General features: G+C 42.4%; 4 protein-coding genes and 1 non-coding gene across 6 annotated transcripts; 3 read left to right on the plus strand and 2 right to left on the minus strand.

Moving 5' to 3' along the window:
* The first annotated feature begins 989 nt into the window (after positions 1-989).
* On the plus strand, positions 990-3843 carry lypc (ly6 domain containing, pigment cell). The gene is made up of 3 exons (XM_030082251.1): positions 990-1107; positions 2039-2158; positions 3372-3843. Exons 1-3 carry the CDS (start codon positions 1056-1058, stop codon positions 3581-3583), a joined length of 384 nt encoding a protein of 127 aa, XP_029938111.1. The 5' UTR covers positions 990-1055; the 3' UTR covers positions 3584-3843.
* Positions 3844-4209: 366 nt separating this feature from the next.
* Positions 4210-9829, minus strand: clic1 (chloride intracellular channel 1). The gene is made up of 7 exons (XM_030082249.1): positions 9686-9829; positions 9338-9401; positions 7752-7861; positions 7435-7560; positions 6721-6827; positions 6396-6577; positions 4210-6293 (listed from the first exon to the last, which is right to left on the minus strand). The coding sequence occupies exons 2-7, from the start codon at positions 9377-9379 to the stop codon at positions 6132-6134; spliced, it is 729 nt and encodes a 242-aa protein (XP_029938109.1). The 5' UTR covers positions 9380-9401; positions 9686-9829; the 3' UTR covers positions 4210-6131.
* Positions 9830-11417: 1588 nt separating this feature from the next.
* LOC115380941 (40S ribosomal protein S27) lies at positions 11418-13940 on the plus strand. Its single transcript, XM_030082252.1, has 4 exons — positions 11418-11504; positions 12108-12216; positions 12307-12417; positions 13716-13940. Exons 1-4 carry the CDS (start codon positions 11499-11501, stop codon positions 13742-13744), a joined length of 255 nt encoding a protein of 84 aa, XP_029938112.1. The 5' UTR covers positions 11418-11498; the 3' UTR covers positions 13745-13940.
* LOC115381026 (small nucleolar RNA SNORA35) lies at positions 13394-13523 on the plus strand. Its single transcript, XR_003930396.1, has one exon. It is a non-coding gene; the product is annotated as a small nucleolar RNA SNORA35 (small nucleolar RNA).
* Positions 13941-14995: 1055 nt separating the features above from the next.
* Positions 14996-20598, minus strand: LOC115380933 (small conductance calcium-activated potassium channel protein 1-like). Of its 2 annotated transcripts, none has more exons than XM_030082244.1 (9): positions 19805-20598; positions 19433-19528; positions 18958-19245; positions 18229-18350; positions 17988-18129; positions 17789-17899; positions 16828-16955; positions 15316-15385; positions 14996-15228 (listed from the first exon to the last, which is right to left on the minus strand). In XM_030082244.1, exons 1-9 carry the CDS (start codon positions 20579-20581, stop codon positions 15004-15006), a joined length of 1959 nt encoding a protein of 652 aa, XP_029938104.1. In that variant the 5' UTR covers positions 20582-20598; the 3' UTR covers positions 14996-15003. The 2 variants fall into 2 exon arrangements, with proteins under 2 accessions (XP_029938104.1, XP_029938103.1); XM_030082243.1 differs by having other exon boundaries at positions 14996-15234.
* Positions 20599-20637: the final 39 nt, after the last annotated feature.

The following is a 20637-nucleotide window of genomic DNA, read 5'->3' on the forward strand; positions in this document are numbered from 1 at the left end:
AGTATTAATATCACTTATTAAACAAAGAAATACACCAATGTTTAACCCTTTAATTACTCATCTACATTTTAATACTTGGTATGTAAACCTCGTTTTGGAGAAGTAGTTCGAGTTTATCAGTTAACCCCTCATTTTCTCTCATTTGTTTGCTCCGCTACTTTCTAAATAACTATCATAGGATGCTTTATTTAGGATACTTTTCTACACAAATGACCTAATATAAGCCGAAAGTGGTCAAAAACATCAATTAAAGTCAGGCTATTGACAAAATTATTAGTTTTGGAATTTCACAATTTTGTATTTTATGACTAAAATCCATAAAATCCCATTTAAATGTTTCTGTACCACATCAGCAATGGCTGACAGTTGTTTTATTTAGTTTTTTGCCTCACTAAAATAAATAAAAAAAGAATTGTCTGGTTCAGTAGTGGAATATGGGCCCACGTGGAGCATGCATGTTCTCCCTGAGCACAAAACACACAGGTTGAAGCTAAAAGCCACGCATGTCACGGTAGTTGTTGTCTCTACGCTGCTTATTATGCTCCTGTCTATCTGTATTTGCTCTTTAATGGATTGATATTTAGTCAAAAAACTGTCTTTGAATGAAGTCATTTCAACACGTTTCCATAGCAACAGATGAACTTTTAATGTTGAGACTGTAGAGACCTGATGCTGTGACTGTGATGAACGCATGTTTGCTTCATTTATTCTTAATGTTGGGTCAAATTTGGATTTTCTTAACAAAATACTAAAACAAACTGCAAAACCGTTTTACCGACTTTCTTTTTCAGCTGCTTGTAACCGGATCAGCTGTTCACAATTACCTCCACATATTAGATTAGAGGAGTGAGAGAGGCGAGGCTGAAACTCTGCGGACTTGTGACAGAAATGCATCTGATGGAGGGCATTTTCACAGGAATGATCAAAATATAGGACGGCAGAGAAATTTGAACTTTGTGGATCAAGTGGAAAGCTACAGCATCCGGGGACAGAACTTAAATGAGAGCTTGAAGAGTCAACTTTCAAAACGTTTTAAGGACTTTTAAAGAGGCATCATGTCTTCGTCACGGCTTGTAACTCTTCTCCTGTGTTGTCTTCCTCTGGCAGGTATGAAAAGATTTTAAAAAGTTTAATTTCTTTTTTTATCTTTAGAGAAAAACCAGCTGGAAAATCCTATATTGAGGGTTTGCTAAATAAACTTCAGTTCTTTTTTTTTTGTTTCTCTGGGGAAAAAGACTCACATTTCTACTGTCCTTTTCTTTAACTACAAATTAAACTCTATTAAAATAGCCAGTGAGCGTCATCATAAAATGCAGCAAAAGACTAAAAAACTGTTTTCAAAACTTTAGCTGCTTAGCTTTCTTATATGAAGCAAGATGGCCTCAGATCAGTAAAAGTCCCTCACATCAGTGGAATTTATTTATGTTTCAATTCAGTTGAATTCAGATCTCAATATCCCAGAGATCTTGCTGCTGATTTTATCCAAATGTCTTCTTAGTCAATACATCAACGTTTGCTTTATTGATTTATTGAAGTTTCTCTTCTAACACTGAGCGGCTTTAATGTGAAGCAGCAGTTTTGTTTAGGAAATCCTTATTTCAGGATTTTGTTACACGAGCCAAATTTTCAAAAACCAATTCAAAAAAGTTGAATTTTTTTAATATAAATTTAATAGAATATAAAATTAATATAATTTTAATATAAATATACATTTAAATGTATGTTCCCAATATGAGAGTCCCCTACGTGAAAACAGGCTGCATTTTACAAAAATGACAAATGTGAGCCTTAATCAAGTTTGACCACAAGGGGGCAACACTGAGCACATTTACTGAGCAGAAATCTTCAACTACTGAATTAATAACCAAATCCTCTTTACTGCAGTTTAATGCATTAAATGTAATATAATTCATTTACTAACAAGCATTTGCTGATATTTTATTGGAAAATCTTTTGTCCCATGTGTTTCCTAAATGATGTGAAGTTGATTTGAAGGTGTGTGTGTGTGTGTGTGTGTGTGTGTGTGTGTGTCCCGCAGCCTGTCTGCGCTGCTACACCTGTGTGTTTCCCGCCATCTCCCCCATGGACTGCCTGAAGTTTCCTCTGGAGTGTCCTGCAGGCCAGCGCTGCCTGTCCAGCGAGGCGACGGGGAAACGAGGTGAGGCAGAGACAGCAGCTCTGTTTCGGTTGTCTTCAACAGCAGGGTCACAAACCGGAGGTCTGCTGCTGGAGAAGACTCGACAGTCACCAGTTACTCCAGTCTAAAGTCAGTTACTGAAATCAAGAGTGACTCTCAGTGGGTGAAACGTAAAACATGACTCAACAGATCAGCATTTCCCAACCAGCCGGTCGACGGCTCACTGATGCTTCCAATGCCATTAGATGATCTAAAAATAGCTGTGTGGGTGAGGCTGAACGCTCACTGTGTCACATCAGGAGCTCAGTGTTCACCTTTCATCGTGTTTGTAGCAGCTTGAAGGAGGAGAACCACAGGAAAAAACGTTTTAATCATTCAAACTATTAACAGCTGAGTCACAAATGTGGAGCATTTATCCATTAAATGATGACGAACATCATTCAGACTGGTTGAGCTTCATCTTCATTCAGCTACGGCAGAGCAAAACCTGAAACCGTGCTTCTTTCTCAACACTAATATTTCATTTCATCCACTGAAATAAGTTTTCTTAGTGTTAAAGGTGACATGTTATATAATAAACAGCGAAAATAAAGCTACTGCAAGTAATATTTCAGTTTAAAGCTCTTTGAAATAGGCAGATAAAATAAAATGGTCGTCATAATGGATTTAAAATGATTGATAGTCTGATGAAAAAAATTACAAAAGAAAGAAAAAACACAGCAATGCCTCGATCAAATGAGAATAACTGAAACTGAAACCAGCAGGACTGAACTGACTCACTACTGCCACCTAATGCATAAGAGTGGTATCACCTCCAATTTTTAGACTGCACTTTAAAGCTATATATCTAACTTTTAAAAATAAAGTAATAAAAGTACAATCACAGCCACTGAACTGAAGTCTGTGAGTTGTAAGGTATGGTGACTTAAATCAGAAAGCTAACACACCCATTCAGTCTTGTAAATCCAGCGTTTGGCCTCAATTCAATAAGAAAGACAGTACATTAAATACTAAAAACAACCTCATGATTTAATAGATAAAGCAACAAAACTCTAGAGCTAAGAGAAAAGTTTTGCAGTGACTCTCTACTGCCACCTAAGACATGTCAGTCACATTACACCTGCACCTTTAAAGTATAATATGGCCCAACTTGTTACTTTTCATACTGGCATGAATGTTAAAACATGTGAATGACAGAAGAGTCTTTCCTAAAGTGCCCTCTGTGCCCCGGCAGGCGCCCTGCAGATGACCATGTACGAGAAGAGCTGCGCCGTCTCGTCTCAGTGCGGCCGGAGCGGCCAGAAATACGCCTCGGGCGTCTACTTCAACTACACCAACACCTGCTGTGACACGGACCTGTGTAACGGCGCCGCCGCCGCCGCCGCCCTGAGCTGGAGGCGGGCGGCGCTCTGCCTGCTGCCTGCGGCCCTGCTCCTGCTGGCCTGAGCGCCGCGCCGACCAATCAGGACGCACGCCTGGAACAAACCGGCAGCTCCAAGGCCAAACACGTCGGCCTGAAAATAATCTGAGTTTTAAAGTGTATTAGAATTTTATAAAAGTGCTCAATAATAAACTGTATTAGCTTTATGATAGAATTAACAGGAGCAATAATCCAAGAGGAAACTTGATATGCAGATTTTAAGACATTCATTACAGCTTTTCCGCTTCAGTAGAGTATATTTTTAAAAATTGTTCTGTTGGTGGTTTCCTCCTTAAGTTTTTGCTTCTCGTCCACCACCTATTTTTGTTCATATTATTGTTAAATGTTTCTGTAAGCATTTCAAATGCTGTGAATTTACCAGAAAATAAAAGAAGCCTGCTGTACGATGGATATCAAAGTTCATTTCTTTCTTTAGTACAATGATTACAACATATTTTTGCTTGTGTAACACTGTAAAAACAGTACAACGAAGTAAATACATCCTCAAAAAAAAGGTCCTTTTTGTTGTGAATTCTCAGGTCTAGAGCATTTCAATAAAAATGAACTTGGAACACAACTTTTTGTGACCATTTTCACTGAAGAAAGCTTCCTAATAAAGCTCAATGAAATCAATCACACGTCACCCACTGGCTTATTATCAAGACATTTTTTTTTTATTAAATGTGTCATCGTAGGAGCTTTAAAGTACAAAATACACTTCGGATGTGCTATTAGTTTGATTGTCTTCATGGTTGAGTGAATCCTACAGCTTCAGTGTCCGCTACATCAGCAGACAGCATGAAAACGGACAGAAAAAAGGCTAAAATATGTCAAGGAAAATTGCAAAAAAAAGAAGTGAAAAGCACAATATGGGAAACAAAGCACGTATATGACAGAAATATTTAAAAAAGAAATAATCTAAGAAGCTAAAACTGAATGAATGTAACTCGTTAAAATTGTCCCTGAAGCTGCATCAAGTGAAAAACTAACATCTTAATCCCTTTAAACAACTTGAAAAGTTTGATTCAGTCAAGTAAAATACATCGTTTCTCTGATACGGTTCATTAAAGAGGGGCTCGAATCTGTAGAAAAATAACCAAATCCACCCACACTTTATTCCTCTAATAAATCCCTTTAAATTGCACTTAGGTCTTCTTTTTTCTTCTTTCAATAATAAAGGAGCGCTACAACATTTGACAACACCACTAAGATATTTGCATCACTACGTCCAGCGACAGCTGCTCTCAGTGTTAGTTTGCATAGTGATTCTTTTTTTTTTTGTGTGTGTGTGTGTGTGTTTGTATGCAGTTCCAGTTTCTCCCAGAGAGTCAATTTCAAGTCGCTTTCAGCAGGAAGATCAACCCAGAGCCGGCGATGTTTTTACTGTCAACAAGTCACAAGAAAACACAAACGGTGGGCCGATCGTAACGGTTAGCCGGCAAAAAAAAAAAAAAAAAAGTCTTAATATTTTCTCCATTTTGAGTGTGAAAAGATTAAATAATTATTATTCTGATGGAAAATTTAGGTGGAGAAGGGAAACTGAGAAACTTGGTCTTCATCTCACTTCTCTTTATCACTTCAGAACGCTTGTTTCACATCAAAATATTAAAATCTATTGTGAGGCGAAACATTCAGGGAAGATTGTTTTCATGGGACTTGCTGACACCAGCTTCATCCTTCACTTCATAACTGCCAACAAGCTGCTCGCTTGAGATTTCCTGCTCATTTTTTCCCTTCATGATTTACATACGACGCGTTTCCTCCGCCGGTTCGAACACGCCCACAGCGCCGTGCACCTCCACACAAAGACGGGCAGAGCCGGAGAACTCGTCTGCAAAAGGGGGGGGTGGGCGCGCGCTCGGCGGATCGCCAAACAAGCCGTGTAATCTCAAATAATCCTTCACGCCTGCTGTGTGGGAGCTCAGAAAAGGGGAAGCCCGACTATTGAAACAGTTTCCTGCCTCTATTACTGTTTTTAGCAAGACTCGCCCCCTCCCTCTCTCTCCCTCTGAAGCACGCCACAAAGGCTAAAACGTTGGCTTTAACACGATAAAGCATTGTACTGCAAAAGGCCTTCTTCCCTCAATAATGACATAAAGTCGATGTGAAATATCTGTGATTACAGTTAAACCACAAGAGACTCTTTGGCAGGTGAGCTGCTGCTGGTTTTCATTTTTTCTGATTAAAAAAACAAAAAAAAACAAAAAAAAAAAAAAACAAAAAAAAAAGCCTGAATGAGGCTTTCAAGGTACGAGTGAAGGTGAAACCGAGAGTTTCTACACATAGTGAAACTGTACAGAAGCAAGGCCAGAGATGTGTGTGTTCCTGCAAGCAACGAGATCAACAAGCTCCTGTAGAAAAATCTCTCTGCTTTATCTCACTACTGTTGCCTCCTACTGATATGAATGGATCCTACTGAGAGTTATGAGTGTGGTTTGTTAATTTAAAAAAAAAAACAGATTGATTGCTGATTGCTGCTTGCAGAGTCAACGCTCGACTTTTTGTGTTTCGTTTTGTTTGATTCTTTTCGTGCTTTTGCTGCGTGTTGATCTGCCGGTAGGACGTTCACCCCTCCTACTTGAGAGCCCGAGCTACTGAGGCGTACGCGGTGATGATCTCGTCGTCCACCGGACAGGTGGAGGCGAACTCCTCCCTGGCGTACGACGCCTTCAGGTACCTCCAGAGGTTGGTCAGAGACTCGGGGATGCTGAAGTTTCTGTATCTTAACGACACCACCTGCACAAAGAGGAAGACCAGATTGAGAAACATGAAAAAAAAAAAAAAAAAATAAAAAATTCAGACTTCACCTGAGAACCATGCGTGCTGAAACCAGATTACCTTCACGATGTGCAGCTTCGGCAGCAGGTTGCAGTCCGCCAGAGAAAGCTCCTGGCCGTCCAGGAAGGGGCGGGACGAGGAAGTGACCTCATCCGCGCTATTCTCGTCGATCTCGTCAGGAAGCGGCGAGCCGAGGTAGTCGTCCAGCTTCTTCAGAGCCTTCAGCAGGCCTTTCTCCAGATCTGGGCACAGAAAACACTCGGGTTCAGCCTGGGACCAGCACTGCACACACAACCCCACTTCAGCTTTTAGATTTTAGATCACAGTGCAGAAGCGGGGAGCGTGAACACTGACGCTCACACTGCGACGGAAATAAGTGACGTACTTTCGTTGGTCTGAGGGTTGGAGTTCTTGATGTAGGCGGAGAACTTGGAGAAGACGTCCATGCCCGCTGTGTTGGACTCCGGGTTACGAGCAGCCAGGCGGGGAAACCTAAACACAGTGCATGCAGTAATCACATCAAACAGGAAGTGGCACGAAGAGAGCTCTGCACGCTGGTAAAAAAAAGAAAATGACAAAACCTTGAGCAGTTTCATTTTCATTACTTTGGTCTCAAAACTGAGATACAGAGAAAAGTTTATTTTCTGTTAAATAAGTTGTAACAACATAAATTCATGCAGAGTTTCAACACACGTTGGTTCACTTTCACCTGATTTAGAGAATTGATGTAAAGATGTTTCTCTTTCAAAACTGCACTCAACAGTTCACTTTAATATGCTGAATCCCAAACAGCTTTTAATAATTTTATATGATTCAAAAAACTTTTCCAAAAACCACTGAGGCACAAGAAATAAATAAATATCAACAACCAAAAGCAGTGCCTCTTTTATGCCACTTTCCCCAAGCGATTTATGATTTCTGGACTATTTCCATTCTGAAAACCAGTTTTTCTCATTTTACAAGTTTTACAGGAAGTTCCTCGCCTTCGAAACAGAAGCAGATCAAAGCATTTCAGATTTGGAAATAGGAAAGAGGTTTAAGGTGTAGGAAACTGTTGATTTTTTTTAGGAGATTGATGTTTCATGGATTAATGAATTACTTGGGCGGGCAGAGATTGTCCTCCAGGAACTCCTCGATCTTGTTGGTGTCTGTTTTCACCTCGCTGCCGTACAGCAGGAACGGCGGCTGCGCCCCCGGGGCCAGGTCCTTCAAGATCTCCGGCTTTCTACAGGTGGGAGGAACAAGAAAAAAAAAAAAAAAAAAAAAACTTTCACTGCAAACAAAACCACTCGTTTCCTCTTTTAAATGTCTCTGAATTGTCTTTGAATTCTGGAGATTGAAGGCAGTGAACACACACTCCTTCAGTAGTGTCTGGAGAGGGGAAAAAACAGAAAAAAGCCGGGGGGGGGGGGTTACCTCTTCATGTCGACTGTGGTCACGTCGAAGGTGACTCCCTTCAGCCAGAGCACCATGAAGAGACGCTGGGAGAACGGACAGTTCCCGATGCTCTGACCATCGCTGCCGGCCTGAGAAGCACAGAGAACTTTTAACTCCACTGAACTGTTATTCTCAATTAATCCTAATGATGACGGGATGATGGGAACTCTGATCACTGTGAAGCAAACAATTATGACTGAGCAGTTCTCCCACAGGGATACAAAGAAAACTACATTATATTCACAATAGTGACAATAAATGTGGTTAACTTTCTGTTATATCAATAATATACTATGTGTGGACTGGTTTATGGGTTGATAAATGAATCCACAGATTACAGGCAAGCATTCAGTGATTTATCCGATAAATGTATCAATCTTTATTTATACAGCACTTTTATGACAGTAATTGTGACTCAGAGGGATTTACAGGTGATTTCCCAAGATACATTAACTGAGTGTACGCACACGAGTGTCCTCATGCAAACACACACCCACACACACACTACAGTCTCATTGAAAAACATAATGGTTTTAGAGTTGTGTGTGAAATTTATCAATGAATCAGTGAATTAAAAAAAAAAAACCTGGTGTTTAAATGAGCACATGTGCACCCTGCAGTCATGATTAATAGTCACTTTTCCTCATGTTGATCTGGTTTAGGGACTTTATATCAGGTTAATCTGGAATACAGTCATCAGATCAAAATGATACAGTGACTACAAGGTTGCAGGTACCAATCCCACATCTCACCCTGAGCAAGACACTGAACCCCAAACTGGTCCCAAAAGAGGTTTAGAATGTTATATAACAGCCGATGTGTGACAAGCTGTTCAAACAAAGTATATTTAACCATATGACTCTTTAGTGTTTTAATCTAATGTCTATAGAAGTGTAATGTAATGTAAATAATGGCATGAATAAAGAGGCACTCCTCAGCAGAGCTCCCAGGCCGCTCAGGAAACGCTCATAGAAATGCGCTTTGTGTAGCCGCACATGTAGGAAGTCACATTTCAGATATGAACATTTCCTTCAGGATCTGGAACCAGACAGTGGCTCCAAGTGAATCAGAAACTACAGCGAGGAGGGAAAACTACAAACTGAAATTTACAGAAGTTACAACAGCATCTTTGACACACTGTGCAGGGAGGGAAAGAGCAGGGCGGCTCGCACATGTTCACACAGAGAAATCTTTATGTGTAAGAGGAGGCAGAGACTCTCTCTGGTTATATCACTGCATGTTTTGGGGCTCGAAGCAAATGGGATTAACCAGCCTGACCAATATACTAAATATAGATTAAAGTCGACTGTCCATTATCTTAATGTGCGTTTAATTAGATTAGATTAGATTAGGGAGGCCGGTGAGTCAGCAGAGGTGGTCCCACTGGCTGTATGCAGTTATCAGCGTGTTATAACAAAAATACTGATGAAATAAGAAGATAAGAGCAGCATCAAAGGCGCCTTTCTCTGCGGGCTGAATAAACTGTCACATAATGTCTCCGCCTCGCTTTCTGGGTGTGATGCTTTTTTTCCTCTCCTCTCTGCTGTCTCCATTCACTCGCTTACCTTCACAAAAAGTTCAAGTCTGGGCTGGTTGGCGTCGCTCATCTTCACCCGCTGATGTTCAAACTTTTAGAGGGAAACAGACGCGATGCGGTTAGAAAAACACCAAGAATTACGCGCAAAGTTGCGCTTTTTGTTCTTTCTTCTTTTTTTTCTAAATGAGAAACTCTCTCAGGCGAAGTCTCGGCTGAGCCAAGCCCATCTTCCGCTGCGAAATTCCGCAGATTAATAATATTCACACCAATGAGAGTATCTAGCAGCTCCACGAGTGGCGGAGGAACTCCGCAAAGTGAAGACGCGCGTGTTCGGAGGGTGTTTTGCGGGTGAATTAACGCGCAGAAAGGCTCTGACCTGGCACTGCCGAGAAGCTGTGGCGGCTGGTTTCTCCTCCCAGTGTCTGTCGGTCGGTCCGTCTGTCTGCGCTCTGCAGCAGCGACACACTCCTCATCTCCCTCCGAGCGCCTTCATTTCCTGGTGGCGCGTGACGAGCTGAGCGCTCAGCGAATAAAAGACTCGCCTCGCGCACAGGCGGAGGATGTGAGGAGGAGGAGGAGGAGGAAAGAACTCCAAAAGTTACAGATCAGAATACGACAGTTTTTTTTAAATAACTGCGTTTTCAAAAAACATCAACAGGAATCATGAACAACAAGCACAAAAGTTCCATATATGTTGTGCATACACTGCATGTTGTTCCTGAGCGTGGATGGACGCATGCATGCATGGATGGATGGATAAATGGACATTCACATTTGTCCACATTGGAGACATCTCAGTAGAAACTGAACGAGATCTGACGATTGGGGGGCATGAACTGATAAAGCCATTTGGATTAGACCTTCCACGAACACGCAGATTCAAAGATCAACAAATCAATCAAACCATATTTATATGACCCTTTTTGGACAGCAAAATGCAGCGCGAAGAACTTTAAAGGGTTTTTAAAACTAAATAAAAACAGAGTGATACCCACCTACTGTCCAACATAGCTTTAGCTTTTTTTTTTTTTTTTTTTTTAAATAACTTCTCACACTTTTAGAAATCGGTATCCAAACCATATGAAACATGTTTGTAACTCTGTATTCGGGGACTCGAACTCACAGCTCGGAAACAGGTGTCTCATCTTATCTGCGGTTGTCGTTTCCAGATCAGCTCATTATCTTCTCCACTACGTGTCACTGTTGGACATTTATTTCAACATTTCACCTGAAACTCAGACAGCAAACAAATATAATCTGTAGATTAGATATATCATATATCAACACTGTTAATGTGTTTAGATGTGTGTATTAATTTGGGATGCCATTACTTTACTCAGTAGCTTAACAAACTCAGAGAGGAGGGGTAAAGTGTTTCTATAAACCATGTTCATGATTTGCTTTTAATATTGATGTGGTTGATAGACCCAGCCTCATAGCCCCTTTTATACACAATGGTAGTTGTCTAGTTACATTAGTTTTATTCCAGTGATTTGAAAATGTTGACGGATGTTGATGGTTTCATGCCATTAAATATGCAAAGATGTTATTTGATCACTTGGACAACTTACTTCTGTACTAACATTACAGACTTAAAAATGTTTTTTCATGACATGAATTTTTTTTTTACCAGCATTTCTTTTATCCCCTCGAAAAATGCTTTTTCTGAAAAGGTTGAAGAAAAAAGACCCCATTTCATTCCGTTATAAATTTGAAAATTTGTTTTGAATTTCAGTTAACTTTTTCAAGCTCTCATAAATACGTTGCTGTATGTTCAGTGATGTATGAATATTCATAAATGATGTAAAATATTTTTTTTTAAATAATATTACCTCCTATTTTTCTCAACAACCAAAATAAAAATAACGTTTAACTAATTTTAAGTTCATGCTATCCCCGATTTGTCACCTCAAGGACAAACAAACTTTCTAAGCTATCCATTCTTTAAACTAACACTATGCCAGTGTTAAGATATAGCAATGTTAACTAAATTTTTAGCTTTTTTGTCAAAAATGTGATATTTGGAATACACGCCTGGGAGTGAGGTCTCGGGATCTTTGACCTTACCAACATGGCCGCATTTGGATATGTTTTTCGTCACTTCCGGACTTTACTCAAAGGAACCGCCGATATGAGCCCGTCGCTTCCGGTAATGCCTCCTTTTCGGCAGCGGCTTTTTCCTCGCCAACATGCCAGTGAGTATTCACAGGCCGCCACTGAACGGCATTTCTACCCTTTAATGAAGCTTTTACCAGACGTTACACGACTCAACACTTACGTAAAACCTTAGCGGCCTCGCTGCCGCCGGCCGAAGAGCGCTTCGTAGCGTCTCGGTGCCAATATTTCCTCTTGAAAATGAGCACATTTGGGCGCATTGTGACACAAGATGGCTGCGCGCACACCGCAAACATGGAGCCAGCGGGACGGAACTGCTAACTCAGAAATACATATTAACAGCCGTATTTTACAGTGACTCTTATGAAATTAGTTGGATTCGTCGTTTTGCCATAGATGCTAAATGTTTTAAGAATGATAAGTAGCTGTTGAAAGTGCGTAGTGTGTGTGTTATCTAATCCAGTAATGTAGGCCAGACGCGAAGCCCGACGGGCAGACGCAGCACAAGAAAACAAGGCCTTTCTTAAGATTTTCGTATAAATTACACTCATTTAGTTGGTTGCTCATATTTTTGCATCTATTAAGTGCGTATGTGTATTAATCGTACTCCTCTTGATAGTTGATCAGTCGACTTTCTTCGGATCACTGATGTCCACCTTTTATTTCCTTGTTTCACCTTTAAGCTCGCAAAAGACTTGTTGCACCCATCCCCTGAGGAGGAGAAGAGGAGGCACAAGAAGAAGCGTCTCGTACAGAGTCCCAACTCTTACTTCATGGATGTGAAATGTCCAGGTACATCCTCTTCCCCCTCCTGCGTGTGTTCATCCCTCAGGACAAGGGATTTATGGAGGAGATGGTTGATGTTTGTGTTTTGTCTTTCAGGATGCTACAAGATCACAACTGTGTTTAGCCACGCTCAGACGGTCGTGCTGTGTGTCGGCTGCTCGACAGTCCTGTGTCAGCCCACTGGAGGCAAAGCACGTCTCACAGAGGGTCAGTATTCTCCTGGTTCTCCACGATTGGGGAGTGTGAAGGGGCTGTCAGGGACAGACGTTAACATTTCAGCACTAGTCATCCTTAGCTGCTTTTAATCAATTGAAAAACATGTGGTTGTTTTTTTTTTTTTTTTTTTTTGTTCAGCTTATGAAGCTCTTATTACTCATAAGAGTTGTAACTTGCATACTACTTAATTATCAGCTCTGGAAATGCACAAACATTTCTGAAAACTGCACCAGTTCACTTTTTATTGTGGAGAAACTGTTGAACAGGCAGGGAAAGTCTGAGATAAATGAAGTTAGTCATCTGCCCAGGTATAATCTGATATGGGAGAGTTATAAAATCATTAAATGTCAGTTCAGTCATTTGTGCTCTCCCATCACATCCTCGAATTCTGTCTGTTTGAAACATACAAACACTGTCTTCTCAATCTTAAATTGGTTATTTTTCAATGCTTAGCATTTAATCTTCACACGTGCACCAGTATTACTGGAGGCGTCTGCAGGATCTTGTATTTCCTCCTTTGGGATTCAGGCAGTTCGGCACATTGACAGGTGGAGCAGAGGATCAATCCGCCCCTCGTAATCCTTAAAGACCTCAGACAACGTGTGCATGGTTCTCCCATGTGTGACTGAAAGCAAAGTTCCCATCTTTCTGTAAACTGATGTGATGTGTGGATGTACACATAACCAAGATATGAAATTGTCACATTGAGCTCCCAAGAAAACACACAAACGTTGCAATCAGTAAAAACACAAATGTTTCAGGTATTTTAATTTTGGCGTTTTCATTTCTCTTCTGTCTTGTTTAAAAGACATTTTGTTTGTTTTTGAGGCTGGATGCTGATTTAAATCAGTGTGATGGGTTCATGTTTGTGCTGTAGGTGGTTTCAGTGAAAACGATTAGGCTTGTTACACAGAATTTTACAGCCTTTAAGGAAGTTATCGGTGTAGATGGTGACACGCCGCGCTCTCCGCACTGCTAAGTGACTGGACTTCCTCCTTCGTGGTCTTCCAATCTCATTCCAGTGCCAGATTAACCTCAGTTTGCAGAAGGGTTGAGCTAGACCACTGGCTCCCCCCTTTCGAAGGCTGAGAACAGATTGTCCCTGATGGCTGCGGGCGTGGCGCTGGTGTTCTCTCCTGATGTTGGCATTTGTTGACCTAATCAGTCCTGTGATGTCTCTTGTATCCGCGCCGCGCAGCACAATAGCACGCCAGCACTCCCTGCACTGTTTGTGGAGCGTGCTCCTCCCTTGTGATCAGCTCACTGACCGTCATTATCTGCTCTCACAGGGTGCTCATTCAGGAGGAAGCAGCATTAGCTGCGCTCCCGGAGCTGAATGGGAGAGGAGGGATGGACCGGTTGATATCAGCGTCTTCCGCAACCCCACGATGAAGCAAGACCTGCAGGCAGACTGAGCAGCAGAAGCGGTTTCTACTGTTCAACAGATCGGTTGTTGCTGTAACTCCACCCTCCAACCCTGTCTCTCTGAATAAAATATTGTTTTGGCTATAGGAGCGCTTTGTGTGTGGTTATTCTGCTTGAAAACTTTTTTTTTGTTGACAGTTTTATGGAAAGATGACAGTTTTGTCACATTTATTACAAAGTACTGCAGGTTAATCTTTATTATACAACACTGTTCATTCAGTTTTTATTACACAATCAGAAAAAGTGCCAGGGAAACAGTTTCCAAAAAGTTTCAGGCTCTTTTTAATATTGAGGAATAAAAAAGTCAATTTGCTCATTAATTTGGCTGAAGGTGAACATTACTGAAGGGCAAAGTTTTGTTTTTTTTTTTTTTCACAGTTCATCAGAGCCTCAATCATGCAAAAAGTACATACGATTCTTCAAACTATCAAGTTGGGGATCTTTTAAAGAAAAATACTTTTTAAACAGGCCTTCCCACACACACTGGAAGTGCTCCAACCTCCTAATATTCCCCTCGCTCCTGAGCTGTCAAACATTTTCTAGTTCTTATTAAGCTCCAGATTTTGAACCATCCCAGTCCAGGATACACTCACATGAACTCCACTCATGTTCCTCCTTGAATTTTGTGCTGTTTTAACAAATCTGCTGAAAGATTCAGAATCCTCTCTGACTCGGGTGTTTTGTCTTCAGGCTGATGTTTGGAACAACTCGTCCACTCCCTTTGGGGGACATGAATTTTACAGCCGTCTTGCATGTTTTTCTAAACTCCCCCTCACAGTTTGGCCTTGATACTAAGTGAAAACTATAAAACTGGATTTTACTGCTGCATCACTAACCTCAGCGGTTCATTTTAGTAACTTATTCATGTTAAATTAAACTCTTAAAATCATCCCACGGCTCCAGAACAGACCGTATGCTGGGCAGGTTTTGACCTGCCGGCCTCATGTTTGAGCCCCAACCTGAAGCCAGCCTGGCTCCATTTAGTCAGTAGGAGATCCATTAAAAGTTGCCACTAACTACTACAATGGTTACTTGTTTGTATACATTTTTACAGATATCTGTAGAGACACAAGAAAACAGTCCCACTGTGATCATTTCTGCCACATTACCGGCAGATAGCTTCTCCAGGAGCCTCGGTCTTCTCGTCCTGCTCTACCTGTCTCCTCCAGTGGCGCCGGCCGCCTCGGTCTTCTCCTCCCTCTCCCTGAGCAGGTGTCGGATGGAGGAGTTCTGGGTGGACAGGGTGCTGGAGAGGAGCGGCATCAGGCTCCGGAAGCCCTCCCTCAGCTCCTCCACGTGCTTCTCCAGGCTGTGGATGTGAGAGTCCAGCTCGCCCCTGCAGCCCTGCACCTCGAACAGCACGTCGTCCATCAGGTTCTGCATCTGGGCGGAGGTGGGAGGGCATCGGGGGCGTTAGGATTGCCCCGTACTGTACGGGGTGATGCCTTCACTTGCTTCTCTCACCTTGTTCAGATCCACCAGTGTGTTTCCCTGGTCCACGAGGATCCTCTTCTCCATCTTCATCCTGCGCAGCCTGGACATCATTTACATTTAAAACATTTTTTTCTGCATGTGTTGGTGAATTTCATGCACAACAAATGTAAAAAATGGGACTTGACTGAAGAGGAAAGGTGATTCAGTTTGATTTATGTTACTAAAAAATAAAGTCAAAGCAGAAAACAAATTATTTAAAGTTATTAGATTAAAAAAACCAGACAGGCAGCTACATAAATGTCCTTTAACTACATTACTGATGATGAACTGTTTCCAAGCGAGAGTTGAATTTGTGCTTATCCCACTAAACTAAAACAATGAACTTTGTATATTATGCAAAAATATCAGGATTAAATGATTTACTCAGAAACCATTTACATTTTTAGTCAAACACATGCAGCCTCAAGGAAGAAACACAGAGGGGAAAAAAAAAACACTAAAAGGTTATAGAATTGCAGATTGAGTAGAAATGAGCCAATAATGTAATCAAAAGCTGCCATAAGAAACAACATCTTTTTAAGGTATGGTAGGAAAACTCCAGAGTGCTGCAGTGCCGCCTCAGCATTTCACTTGAAGATAATAAATGGATCCTTTTCGTAGCAGTTTTAGAAGTTGCACAGTTTCACTGTAAATTTTAGGGACGAGTGTCGCCAAGTTGTCCGAGCATAAAACGGTGTGGGGAGTCACAACCTGAACCACTCTTAGGAAACGTAGAGACTCGGTTCGACATTTCTTTTATTGGCGGGATATTAAATTTAATTAAATTGGCCTGACACTGGAGGTCTGCCCCTTAATTTATGATTTGCTTCTGATGACCGGAAGCCTCAGAGTCCAGCTTACTCACAGAGAAACTTCCTTTCAGGAAGGACGTTTGAATAAATTAATCAGAAGAGGATCACGTGTCAAAAAAGCAGAAATTACGTCAAAAATGGGAGAGAAATGTTTCAAATATTGACTGGAATGACTCATATTGCACTGTGCCCACTGCACAATGCTATATGGCACAATTCTAAATATATCACCCCAATAAGGTGCTATACAATACTAAATATATTATAGAATTTATGACTGAGAAACTCAAAACCATATAATAGTGAAATGTGTATAAAATATAAGTAGAACTCTTAAAATCTTTTTCTGTAAAATGTTTCTATATTTTGATACACTTTTATATATATATATATTTCTTCATCTTCTTCTTCAGCTGTAAAGTGAATTCCCCCTGCTGTGGTTTGGGTTATGAATTATATCACATTGTATCATACATAATGGCATTGTATTGTGCTGCATTATATTGCATATCATTGTATCAGATCAGATCATATTCTGTTTTATTGATCATATCATTATTCTGTTGGAGGTAATTATCCATTTTTTTTATTTCTTTCCAATGTGCCTTTGATTAAAAATATAAAAGTACAAATTCCATGCGTTGACTGACAGCTGAGTGTGTGTGCTGTGTGTGAGGAGTCTTCGTCTTACTCGTGGATGGCCAGCAGGAGCTTGCGCTGGTGCATGCGGACTCTGGTGTGGTCCTTCTCTCTTGCCAGCTTTGTGTGCTTGTAGATGAGCCAAGTCTCCCTCAGCACATTTGCAGCAGCAATTTTTATCTAGTAAAGAGAAAATGGTTCGGAGAGTTATTACATGTTTTATGCACATAACCTCAAAGGGCCCGTATTTACTGCGCAGCACCCACAAACTGAATAAATCCCGGTCTGCAGCTACTTACCCTTCAAAATTACCATTCATTTCTAATATATGAGAAATATTTCAGTTGACAGGGAGACGAATTTTCCTGTAAATATTTTTTTCTAATCAGCTAAGTGGTGTTGAACAGGAAAATGTGTCACCAATCGCAGTTAATACATGAAATCTACACAATCTGCTGGAAAATGAAGCTCCAGTCGTGATTAAGTATTCCTTCAAATCACTTCATGCAGATTCAGATCCTCCAGTCGTTGAAACTAGGCCAACACTTGCCTAAATTTCAGTTATTTACCCATGATTTTAGAGTTTAACTTGTTTTCTGGGGTATTTCTGCTCTCAGTCTGCTGAGTAAAATGCTGATTATGATAATTGCATGCAGTCTGGTGTGCTGTGGAGAGAGGAGAAACTTTTAGTGAGTCTTCACTTGTTACCCAGACTGAAAGAGACACAAAACAACCAGAGAGCTGAGAGATATCAAACAGGATCACTGAGATGTTTCTCATCACTCTGTGGTCATTATTCATGTTTTTCCCTTCGAGAGGAAAGCGACCGTGTTTAGTCCAGCGTGAGTCGGCTTTCAGATATCCAATCTGTTAAATAAACCGTTACTTTTCTGCAAACAGCCAATCATATCGGTGGGAAACTGGACTTTGACAGAGAGCATTTCCGCTGTGCAGCAACAAAATACAGTGCGGTACAAATACCCCCCACTTTCATAGAAAACACAGTTATTTACCCTCTTGGAGATATGGGAGTCCATCATGAAGTTATGGACGTGTTTCTCTGCCCTGGTTAACTCCAGTTTCCTGGCAACCACCGCCACCACCAGAACCGTGCAGCCCGCTCCCTGCAAGAGCCGTTATCACGCGTTTAATCCCCGATTCAGATTCACAGCCTAATCTCAGTTGTTCCAGAATATCAGCGCTCCGTTTCACCATGATCCCGGTGAGGAGGCAGATGCTGCGCCCGCAGTAGGTGTGAGGAACCACGTCCCCGTAACCGATGGACAGGAAGGTGACAGAAACCATCCACAGGGCCTCCATGTAGTTACTGCTCAGGTCCCGGTAGTTGTGGTGTCTGCAGGGGGGGAAAGAAAACAGCCTTTTAGATTCCCGGAACGAGATTTAATGAATTTGATGTGAAAACTATGAGCGATTCATGTGTAGTATCACACACCTCTCACAAACGTGTAAACCCCACGCTGCCACGATCCAGAGAGAAACACTGAAAATCATGAGCACCGTTCCCGGGTACGTGGTCATCAGTGTTTTCCCCACAAACCGCGTGTTGAAGTGTATCTGAAGATCACAAATAGGCGACATTACGTCACGATTTCGGATGTATTGGCCTACTTAAGGGCAACTATTTAGGATGGCACCTGTCAGATTATGATTACGTAATAGACGGAGGACATGAGGGATAGAAAACTTGTTCTCAATCTGGCTTGATACACGGATAGTAGGTTCGGTATTGCGGAGGGGGTGGCAGAGGTCATTTTCATCACTCTTAAATAGCAGTGGTAAGGGAAGGGATTAGCCAGGTGCATATTTTCAGCTGTGGAAAAGAAAGCAGAGACGCAAAGGGGAGCCAGTGAGGGTTCATGGGAACAGAACTGTGATAATCACACCTCAAGTGAGACACCTTTACAGACCTCTCGGCCCACCTAGACGTAAAACATAAAAACACGTGCATTAAATGTTCATTACTGTCCATAATATAGACTTAATAAGTCAGAAACGGTGGCCCACAGGAGGTTACTTCTTGTTGCCACACTTCCTCAGGACATCAGATTGAACTTCCATTTTCTCATTTTGACATTAAAGTGTTACGAGCTCATCACAGCACTATCCAAGCCAGTTAAGCCCACGGCGGGATTCTGAAGGGAGCTGGTGGGAGGCCTCCCACCTTGTTCAGCGCGCCGATGCTGCGGGAGGCGGTGTCTGTGAAGAGGCGGCTGTGCAGCATCATGGCCCGGCCCAGCAGGTAGAGCCTCAGGAACATGGGCAAGGCCAGGACGATCTCCAGCTCGGTCTCGGACAGGGTCAGGCGGGCTTTGGTCTGCTGGAAGTACGCCATCAGACCCACTGGGTACGGATGAATGGCCACTGCCAGCAGTTCCAGTATTATCAGGGCAAAGCGGTCTGTAGTCATGGCGATGCGCCAATCCTCTGCTCCGATGTCATGAACGTAGAGCTGAGAGAGGGAAGGAAGAGGAAAGCACAATTTTATAACAGAACTAAAAAAAAAAATAGTTTCCCTGAACCGGGACTTGATAACCTTTTCCTTCTGATTGCAAGACAAGTACAAATCTGAGAAAAGGTCATTGGAGGACGACTTGCGTAAAGAACACAGGTTATGTAATGAAGAGCGGATAAGTTACCTGCACTTCACAGCAGTGGTACGCTATGATGAGGCCCACCAGGATAAGTGTGGAAAAACTGATGACCGACTTGATTGCAAGGGAGTAGATGGAGCTCTGCAGCACACAAACATTACATCACTGAGAGCTGACGACTGTTATCGCAGAGCTGCACGGACGATCTATGAAATGGCATGAGCAATCCTTTGTAATCTTATAATCTTATCCACATTTATACGTGTAATCCATGTGAATGATATGATGTACACGATACAACATTTTTCTGATAATAAGGATCAACAATAGCTGTGGAGCATTTCCATTAAAAAATGTTTTCTGACTCGTGTAAACTTTTGTGATACTGTTTGACTGCTTCTTCTCTCACTTTCTGACCTTGCTGTAGACGCTCCAAGACAGCTCCGTCTCCAGCACCATCATGACCACGCCGAAGAGCCCCACCGTCAGGGCGCAGTCGTTCAGCCGCTGCCTCCTCAGAAACAGGGACCTCCTGTGGAGGAGGCGCCAGCCGATGTTGTGGGTCCTCCAGTACGCGTCGTCCTTTGCGTTCAGCTTACGCTTCGGACTGTGCTGGGGACTGCCGCTGGGACTCCGACCGGGGAACTCGGATCTGGGCAGCAGGCCTTTGATGGCGCGACGCTCCTGATGGTAGGCCTCGGCCTGCTGGTGGAGGCTGTCGTCCCTGCTGGTGATGATTATCTCCGGGAGACTCTGGCGGTCCTGCAACTCCAGAGAAACTCGGCCCGGTCGGTGACGTCCTCGACCGTCAGCATCTCGAATATCTAGATGCGACCTGCAGGGACCCTTGAAAGGTGACGCACAAGGCGACATGGGCACGTCAGTGAAAGACGTGACCCTCTCCTGCAGTCTGTGCGACCCTACGCTTTTAACTTTGCCTTGGTAATTTCTCTCCCTGTGTGTTGGGTTCTGTCTCAACCCTCCTGATCTTTTGTCACACTTCCTCTCTTTGGCCTTGGGTTTGTCCCCCCTCCTGCTGGAGCGAGGGGAGGTCGTGACATAAAGGTGCCCGTTGTACAGAGGAGTGGCGGCCAGCGCCTGCGTCCTGTCCAGCCACACCGTGTGATCAGCCGGCGCCTGCACCGTGTGGTGTATCCCGCACTGTGGCGCGCACGCCTGCAGCGGAGGGACCATTCTCGGTGGGAGGAGGGGGCGGTGGTCCTCCACGTCGTCTCCGTCCACCACGGACA

The sequence above is a fragment of the Salarias fasciatus genome, chromosome 22 (assembly GCF_902148845.1).
Source record: "Salarias fasciatus chromosome 22, fSalaFa1.1, whole genome shotgun sequence".
Lineage (NCBI taxonomy): Eukaryota > Metazoa > Chordata > Actinopteri > Blenniiformes > Blenniidae > Salarias > Salarias fasciatus.

Coding starts and splice junctions, on each gene's coding strand:
- LOC115380941 (XM_030082252.1), top strand. Junction 12,217..12,306: donor CATGGATGTGAAATGTCCAG/GTACATCCTCTT, acceptor TTTGTCTTTCAG/GATGCTACAAGATCACAACT. Junction 12,418..13,715: donor CAAAGCACGTCTCACAGAGG/GTCAGTATTCTC, acceptor CTGCTCTCACAG/GGTGCTCATTCAGGAGGAAG.
- lypc (XM_030082251.1), top strand. CDS start 1,056: ATGTCTTCGTCACGGCTTGTAACTCTTCTCCTGTGTTGTCTTCCTCTG. Junction 1,108..2,038: donor GTGTTGTCTTCCTCTGGCAG/GTATGAAAAGAT, acceptor TGTGTCCCGCAG/CCTGTCTGCGCTGCTACACC. Junction 2,159..3,371: donor CGAGGCGACGGGGAAACGAG/GTGAGGCAGAGA, acceptor GTGCCCCGGCAG/GCGCCCTGCAGATGACCATG.
- clic1 (XM_030082249.1), bottom strand. CDS start 9,379: ATGAGCGACGCCAACCAGCCCAGACTTGAACTTTTTGTGAAG. Junction 7,561..7,751: donor ACCACAGTCGACATGAAGAG/GTAACCCCCCCC, acceptor TCCCACCTGTAG/AAAGCCGGAGATCTTGAAGG. Junction 6,828..7,434: donor GACAATCTCTGCCCGCCCAA/GTAATTCATTAA, acceptor CACTGTGTTTAG/GTTTCCCCGCCTGGCTGCTC.
- LOC115380933 (XM_030082243.1), bottom strand. CDS start 20,581: ATGGTCCCTCCGCTGCAGGCGTGCGCGCCACAGTGCGGGATACACCAC. Junction 19,246..19,432: donor ACCACTGCTGTGAAGTGCAG/GTAACTTATCCG, acceptor TCCCTCTCTCAG/CTCTACGTTCATGACATCGG. Junction 17,900..17,987: donor GCCTCCTCACCGGGATCATG/GTGAAACGGAGC, acceptor CGGCTCTTGCAG/GGAGCGGGCTGCACGGTTCT.